General features: G+C 43.3%; 1 protein-coding gene across 1 annotated transcript; it reads left to right on the forward strand.

Annotated features, from left to right (window-relative positions):
• The first annotated feature begins 238 nt into the window (after positions 1 to 238).
• On the forward strand, positions 239 to 8,239 carry PRDX3 (peroxiredoxin 3). Its single transcript, XM_075000541.1, has 7 exons — positions 239 to 356; positions 450 to 567; positions 1,622 to 1,763; positions 3,146 to 3,281; positions 5,630 to 5,733; positions 6,786 to 6,951; positions 7,266 to 8,239. Exons 1-7 carry the CDS (start codon positions 321 to 323, stop codon positions 7,317 to 7,319), a joined length of 756 nt encoding a protein of 251 aa, XP_074856642.1. The 5' UTR covers positions 239 to 320; the 3' UTR covers positions 7,320 to 8,239.
• Positions 8,240 to 8,819: the final 580 nt, after the last annotated feature.

An 8,819-nucleotide genomic window follows, 5' to 3' on the forward strand; every position in this document is an offset into this window, starting at 1 on the left:
GCGGTACCAGGCTTGGTGTGGACTGGATGCCAGGCTCGGGGTGGCAGGGTGCGGGTGGGCGGGCACCGGTACCGGGGTGGCAGGGTGCGGGTTGGGCGGCTGCCGCTATCAGGCTGCGAAGTGCGGGGCAGGCCCGCGGCCTCCCCACGCTGCGGCTCGGCACTCGCTGTCCGTTCCCGCCCGCTCTGTGAAACCGCTGCCTTAGGGCGGCTGCTGCGCCGGTGCCGCCCCGCGCGCGGCAGCCCCGCCCCCTTTGCCCCTGGCTGTGCCGCGGCGCGCGGCGTCTCGCCGCCGGCCCGCCAGTCACTCAGCGCCCGAAGATGGCCGCTGCGCTGCGGAGGCTGCTGAGGCCCTCGGTGCGTGCGCGCGCTCCCCACCCCCGCCCCCTCTCCGGTCACCCGCCCTGCTGGGGCCCGGCGCTCGCTGACCCTCTGCCTCTCTCCTGCCAGGGAGCCCGGGCCAACCCCTTCTCCTGGGGGTCGCCTGCCGCCGCCGGCGGGAGGAGACGCCCGGCTCCAGCCCCGGTTCCGGCCGCGCCGCCCCTTCTCCGGCTCCACTTCAGCACCAGTAAGTCAGAGTCGCCGCCGCCGCCGCCCTGCCGAAGACTCCCCCCGCAGCCGCCCTGGCGCATGGCGGGCCACCGGCCCGGCTCCCCCCACGGGGCCGGGACCCGAGAGCAGCCCGCGCGGGTTACATTGCAGTTAGGAACGGATCCCTGGAGCTTGCGGGCCACCAGCTGCAAAATCCCATCACCACCCCGCTTCCCTCTCGCCTCTGAGCTCTTGCTGGTGGTAGAGGAGCCCTGCTGCATAAGCTGCTGTGGGGGCACGGGCCGGAGGCGGGGAGAAGGTGACCTCTTGCTGAGACTGTGAGCAGGACAGGCTTGGCCTGGACACAGTTGTACTCAAGTGAGGACCTTTGCTGAGCTGCTGCAAAAAATCTGCAGTTTCTCAGCCTAGAAGTGTTCATCTTTTGCTGGATCATATGCAAGCAAAGGGTCTCGAGCATCTCTTTAAAGGATTGAGTTGGAAAGTTCTAAATTGTTGCTTTTGTAGATGGAGTGTCTTTGCTTCTCAACGTGTGACACCCCTTTTCCCCCATCCCTGAGATAGCGATAAGAAAAAAAGGAAATTCTTAATAAGCACAAATATATTCCTGCTACAGTATGGCAGATCTTGATCCTTGTGTCTTATTAGATGAAAGTTGATTCAGAATTGTCCAGCATTCTTATATACTACTCTGGTTGATTTACATATTGCGTGTTCCCAACCTTCCCAGACTCTTGTTCCCATTTCAAAAGTCTGTTTTGTTGTGTGTACCCTCAAGTTTTCCTTCTCTTAAAAACTGAACTGAATCAGGCAAAATAGAAGAAGGTTACAGCACACTATTACTGACAAATTGTCCACTTATTTTCATATAATTATAAAATAAATCCATTAGAATAGAAATATGGTACTTGCATTTCAGTGTATAGTATACAGAGTAGTATAAACAAATAACTATCTATAAATGTTTAATTTCTACTGATTTTACTGACTGAGTTGATGTACTCCCAGGAAGACCTCTGAGTCCCTCCTTGTTGAGAACCACTGACATGTACACTGTGATTCATCCTTTCTAGGTTCTTCAAGGTTTCTTCCTGCTGTTACCCAACATGCTCCCTATTTTAAAGGAACAGCTGTTGTTAATGGGGAGTTCAAAGAACTGAGCCTAGATGACTTTAAGGGGAAATATCTGGTACTTTTCTTCTACCCGTTGGATTTGTGAGTAATTTTTTCTTTCAAAGCACAATGTAGACCCCTTTCAGAGCGGTAGCCATGTTAGTCTGTTCCAGCAAAAACCCTGAGGAACTCTGGTTCCTTAAAGACTAACGCATTTATTTGGGCATAAGTTTGTGATCAAATAATGTGTTTGTCTTTATGGTGCCATAGAACTCTTAGTTGTTTTATCTAGACTTCTGTTTAATCAGACAGAAACAGCATGTTGGGGGTTTCTATCTCCACTAACATTTCATTTGACCTTTTCATGGGTGTCCTTGTCAGGCAGAAAGTGTGTCTGTTCCCAGACTGTGAATGATAAAAGTTAGGGAGGAGATAGTTTCATACTGCAAGAATAGTTCTGTTGGCTCATTTGGAGTGTAAAACTGGGAACCACTTCTTTGGACTCTGGGGGCCCTCTAGTGCTTCAGAACTGAATTGGCTCCACTCTTTTGAGCAGGGATAGGCAATAAGCTGGAGGTGGTTTGCTGTGGTTTGCCATCGTTAGCCCCAGTGGGCTGCTGGTTCTTTATTTACCTGTGTTTGCAGGTGCTGCTACTTGCAGCTCTTGTTGGTTGCAGATTTCTGTTACTGGCTGGTGGGAGCTGCAGGAAGTAGTGTCCATGCCACTTCCCACAGTTCTCATTGGCCAGAAGGGTGATATGTGGCCAGTGGGAGTTGCAAGCGACCATACCTATAGAATTGCAGATAAACAAAGGACTTGTTGCCTGCACAGGGCTACCGTGGTGAACCGCGTCCGGCCTATAGGCTGCTTATTGGCCATCCCTGGAATAGGGGATCCAGGTTGCAGAGATGCTGTGCATGAGAACTTCTCTGTCTGTGTACCACAGAGTTCTAAGTCACTGGGAAGGGTTTTACTTAGAGGCAGGCTATCTGTGGCAGCGCCGGTAGAATTGTAGGTAAGCAGTGCTAATAAACCAAAGCTGACCAGAATGGGAGTTGTGGGATCTAACTTCCATGAAGTCCTGAGCCCATAATAGTAGCAGGGAGAGGATTCCATTTTCAATCCCTCCATCCACGTTCCTCTAATGTAGATCTTTTCTGCATAATCTGTTCACTAAGAGTTAGCAGGACAAGAACCTACAAAATTGTCTTGCTTTTTGAAAATGTTAACACAAGACAGGGTAGTTAACTACATTGCAACCTCTGTCTCTGAGACTTGTTGAAACTGATTCAGTTACTTATAAACTTGGACCAATGAGGAAAGAGAATTGTAAAACATGGCTATATAAGTAATAGAGTAGTGTGTTTTGTGCCTGGAAACAAATGTTTCCTCGCTCTTTGAAAGCTTCTGTGTGAAGCTTAGCTCTAGAATAATTACAATTTACTTTCTAATTTGTGTTTACTGCACATCTCTTCCCACACAGCACTTTTGTATGCCCGACAGAAATTGTGGCTTTCAGTGACAAAGCTAATGAATTCCATGATGTGAACTGTGAGGTGGTTGGTGTATCTGTGGATTCTCATTTTTGTCATCTGGCCTGGATAAATACACCACGAAAGGTATGAGTCAGTGCTGCAGAGTGTTATAGAGAAGTTCAGTGTACAATCCTGCAAATGTGTGCTTGTCAGAGGCTAATTGCCATTAACAGGACCATTTCAGCTAGGATTCAACTCTGCAAACTCTTTATTAAGCATAAATTTCCACTCTCCTTTTTGAATACTTTCTCTAAACACAAGAATTTACTGCGGCATTTCCTAAATATTTAACAAGATCTAATTCTAAGTATTAAACTGAGCTCTCTTTACCTCAGCTGGTTGTTTTAAAATAAAAATTGGATACGGACAATAGTTCGAAAGTATAAGGTTCAAAAACTTCTCTGTCATTCTTAGCTACCTTATGTGTTTGAAGAAATAACACAACCAGGTACAGTAAAACCTTCATTTAATGGACCTTGATTCAACAGACTTCATAAATAATGGACACTATCCACCAGCCTCTCCCCCTCAAATAAATGCCTGGGGACTCACCAAAACCGGTAGGGCTGGAGGAGGGAAATTTTGTTTCTGTGGGAGTGCCCAGCCTTGGCTTGTGGCAGGTGAGCCCAGAGGCTCTGCTCTGTAAACTGCCCAAAGATCCTGCTGCGTTCCTCCAAGATCTTGGACAGAGAACTCCCTAGTGCGCGTTGTAAGGTGCCACCAGTTGGGAGGATTCAGCATTAACAGACACCCCTTCTCCCCTATTAGTCTGTTCAATCGAGGGTTTACTATACTGTTTATAAGATGCTTAAAATAAAGGTAGTAATTACTTGTGATCTTGTACATAAAATTCAGCAGTTATTACTGTACATATTCTGCTGTGTACGTGTAACTTGTAAGTAATCAGTAGCTGACTTTGACAACAATTTTCTGATTTAATTGAAACAAAGAACAATTGGCTTGTTAGGGGATTTATAGAATCAGCTGAAAGCTTCAGAAATTCTTAACAACCTCATTTAAAACATACAGAGGAGCTTAAAGCTTCTTATGTAATAAGATGGTTCACCTGACTCCTTCAGAGAACGGGGAGCTGCTAGGGAGGACTTGTTCTTTCAGTCAGGTCTCTTTACATTCAGTAATACCAGTGTGTTGCTGGTCTTCTACCAGTAACCAAACAAAAAAATGGGGCAGTTGCAAACTCGTTTCTGATGAAATCAGTTGCTATGTGGAATGTAATGTGGAAACGCTTCATTGTGTTTATATTTCTTAACAAAAATGTGCATATGTCAAATTGGGACCGGTCTGGAGCTATGTGTAATTGCAGATTCATGTGAAGGTCTTCCAGCTGTTGTTGCCTTCTTCTGTGGTGGGTTGTTTTTTTTGTTTTTGGTAATATGTAGACAGAGGAGGAAGCTACTTTTGCTGAAGCCTGCCTACTAGCACACAAAGCTTTGCTTTGGCCAAATCAGTTTGCATTCTTATTAAACAAACTTGGAGCAAAACTCCAAAATGTGAATATTGATTTTGATTTATAACTTTACATGGGTGCAGTAGTACTTGATAACTGTTTCATGCATAGATCTCAAAGCACTCTAAAAATCTAGGAGAGTTTTGTTCCCCTAGTACATTTGAGAAAAACTGAGGCTCAGAGAAACAAAGGCCTTGATTTTTAAATCCTTAATGCCTATTTGAGTAAAAAGTTATGCATGTGTATGAGTAGTTCTGTCATTGTTAGGTATGTGCAGAATCAGAGTCTGAGATTGCCCAAGGTTGCACAATGGTTCATTGACAGTGCCAGGAATAGAAAAGCTAACAGACTCATCAGTCTTGTTTCAAGGGTAGGTTATCCTTTGGCGGTCAAAATGTTGGTGAGTTTAGTAAGCGCTCTCACTCATTTGCCCAAATACAGGAAAATATGTGCTTTAATTATTTGATCTATTTACATACAGAAAACTGAATATTTTGACATAATCTTTGTTACTTAATATGAGAACAACGCAAACATCTGTGCTTATGCAGATACTCAATTTCTTAAATAAGTGATTTATTTCTCTTAGTAGATCATGTGCAGTAGAAACTCTTCTTTCCTTATTTAAAGTGACCACATAGTGCATAAGGGGAAATTGTTTTCCCCAAAATCTTCGAGTGGTCTGCTACCACTATGTGAGCAGTCTCAAATCATCAGTGTAGCAGGGTTTTGTGCTCTGCACATGGTGTGTTTTTTAAGACTAACAATTAAGTTTGCTCAAAGTGAACTAATTGTACCATGTTCAGAGCCTAGGTTAATAAGGCGAAAGAATGAAAGTTTTATCAGTACTATGATCCCAGAAGGGATCTCCTCATAGGCATTTTGTGGTGCAGTGAAAAATACAAAATTACAGACATTCAATCTGCATGCTCAAATTTACCCTTCTGTTGTTTATTCCTACTAGAGTGGTGGTTTGGGCCATATGAATATCCCACTTCTGTCAGACCTGACAAAACAAATCTCCCGAGATTATGGTGTGCTGTTAGAAGGACCTGGTTTGGCACTAAGGTAGGACATTGTTCTCTGGTAACCTTTATTGTTCCCTTGTTATGACAGTGCCAAGTTTAAAACTAGGCTGGCCATACTGTGCTGTTTCCCCTCAAAAATCTGTACAAGGGTAAAACAAAGCTTGTCAAACTCTGGCTGTTTGCAGTTTCTGCAGTGTGTTATCATAGAAGGGGAGGGAAGGGTATATGGCCTTATGGAAAGGTCAGGGTGTGAAGCCTCTGTAAGTATCCAGAAACACTTGTGGGGAAAGAATGTTCTATTCTGGGGACTCTCCTAATCCAGCCTATGCCTGACCCAATGCTTGCTTTCTTCCCTCTCTCTCGTGGTGGGGAGAAGCTATAGTACAAATATCTATGGAGGGTTCCATGCAGTTTTGAGGTCATGTGTCAGAGGGTCCCCTTTCTCCCTTGAGTGCCCTAGATTCCTAACTGAACATTTGGCACAGCAGAAAGAGAGCATGCCACTTGGCTCTGCTTTGTACTTCTCTGCTCTATGGACTATGGATGCTTTCGCTATTTGAGGAAGCAAAGCGGCATTTCTCGTCAGTATAAAGCAATAAACAATAATGATTCCAGAGCTCTCTTTAACTCTGTTTCATAATCTTTAAAATAATTGGCTTTTTCCCCCCTCAATTATTTGGTAGGAAGGAACTTGATTTTTTTTTTTGGACAAATCTAATTAATTCAGTCACTTGAGTATGTCAAAGGTGAGGTTGAGACATATTTTTAAAATGCAGAGCCAGCTATCCTTGCAACTAGGGATTAGATACAATCCTGTATTCTGCATGCAGACAAGATTCAAAGTAGCATCTTCAGGGGATTTTGGTGTGCCTCAAAATAACGGAGAAGTGCTTTCAGTACTACTTCATTATCTTATGGTGCAAAAGTATACATTACCAAGTTCTGGTCAAATGTTACATATCACTCTTTCATACACAGTGATATGAGTGATTTAGAATAATTTCACCTATATGAAATGGATTTCAGCCTGCACAAAGACTAAGGCACAAAATTCGTAATGCAAAGATTCCAAACATTTTTGCTCTTATGTAGAGGTCTCTTCATCATTGATCCTAATGGAGTCATCAAGCATCTGAGTATCAATGATCTCCCAGTTGGCCGCAGTGTGGAAGAGACCCTTCGCTTGGTGAAAGCATTCCAGTATGTGGAAACTCATGGAGAGGTTTGCCCAGCAAACTGGACTCCGGAGTCCCCTACGGTATGTGTTGGTTAAATATCACCATTTAGAATGTGGACCCTAGTTTAAATTTTTTTTAAACGTCTTACAGTTAAATACTTTCCTTTTTCCTGAGATAAAAACTAAAATTTACAGCTGAGAAGGCTGCACTTCTCTTAAAATACCCTTATACGTTGCTTCTCATCAGTGAATGGACATACAGAAATAACTGCATGGTTTATTAACATAGCATAAACAATGTTCTTAAATGGAGTCTTAAATATAAAGCCATAATTTTCATCTCATACACTTTCTGTCTATATCAATTTGTATAAAACTGTCTCTCTTTTTTACAGATCAAGCCAAATCCAGAAGCTTCTAAGGAGTACTTTGAGAAAGTGCATAAATAGATCATCAGATACAGATAGGTGGCAACAAAAGAGTCCTTATTACTGTTACTTAGAAACCATATGCTGGATTTCCTGAAAAAGCAGCCATGATTGCACTTAAGTGCAAAAAAAAAAGGGGGGGGTGTCACCTGCTGAAACATTAAGTATTTACAAAATCAGCAAGTTTTAAATCATATTCTTGAATCTTTTCTCCCCTTCTCTGAGAGAATACACTGCAGTCCCAGATATGTCTATGATTAGCCATTCTCTTATATATTTCCTACCTGCTCTATGAATGCCTGTGACTTTGAAGGGATAGGAATACTGGCCTTTCCCCCTACCTTATAAGCCATTTTAAACAATGGAGTACCATTCTTTCAGTCCACACATAAAAATTAGATAATACTCTTGTTTCTGAGAGCCTGAAATACTGAGCTGTAGAGTGGATGATACCAAAAAAAAAACAAAAAACCAAGAATGTGGTTCCCTTTAATTTGCCCATAGCTCTTTAGGAAGAATTCCTTCTACAAACTACGGTCATATTTTTTTTAAATGTTTCCACATGTAAATGTGATTTGGAGGTAGAACTAACAAATATACACAATTGTTCAGCTAAGATGTGTTGGGATATAGAACAGTAAATGGGGAATAGCTGCATACCATTTGGAAACCAGTGGGGATGTGAACTTAACTCTAATCGTGATACATATACTGGAGCTTAATTATTACTATTTTTGCCTTTTAAAATATTTGGTCATACATTTAATTATCTGCTGCTTGAAGTGCAGATTTCCAAATATTGTAGTGTTTGATGTGTAATTATGTAGGAAGATGAATTGAATCTGTTTATGATTTAATATGGCTTCCTCCTGAAATGATTTTGAACATACTTTTTCTTAAACTATGAAATCATCAGTAAATTAAACTTAAAGCAGACTGTCTCCAGTGTTGTTCTGATTATCTTCTGAGTTGTCTGTTCTTGCTTACCTGTTTACTAGAGACTGGGTGTCTTGTTGCATTAAATAATAGCTCTCGCAGCCGTTCCCGTTAGATCACGGGTGGGCAATGATTTTTGACAGGAGGCCACTCCAAGATTTTGGTAAGTGGTCAAGGGCTGTACTTTTCCATGGAGATGGTTCAGGCTCTTGGACAGAGGTAGGGTGCAGAAAGGAGCTTAGAATAGGGGACTGGTGTGCAGGAGAGGGTTGTGGGGTCTGAGAGGGAGTTTGGGTGACAGAGGGGGGTTGTAACCTGGGGTTGGGGATTGGGAGGCAGGGTCTGGGAGGTGCTATGGGTGCAGTGGAGGGGTGAGGAGGGAGTGCAGGGTCTGGGAAGGAGTTGTGACCTGGGGCAGGAGAGAGGAGGGTGCAGAGGGTTTAGGTCAGGGGTTTGCAACCTGCGGCTCTATCAGGAATTCTTAGTGGCTCCCAATGGTGTAATTGCAAAGTTAACCAACCAACCAACCAAAACTGATTACTTACAATTAACGGTGAACCTCTGAAAGCCCCAAAATGAACAACT

The sequence above is a fragment of the Carettochelys insculpta genome, chromosome 7 (assembly GCF_033958435.1).
Source record: "Carettochelys insculpta isolate YL-2023 chromosome 7, ASM3395843v1, whole genome shotgun sequence".
Taxonomy (NCBI): Eukaryota; Metazoa; Chordata; order Testudines; family Carettochelyidae; genus Carettochelys; species Carettochelys insculpta.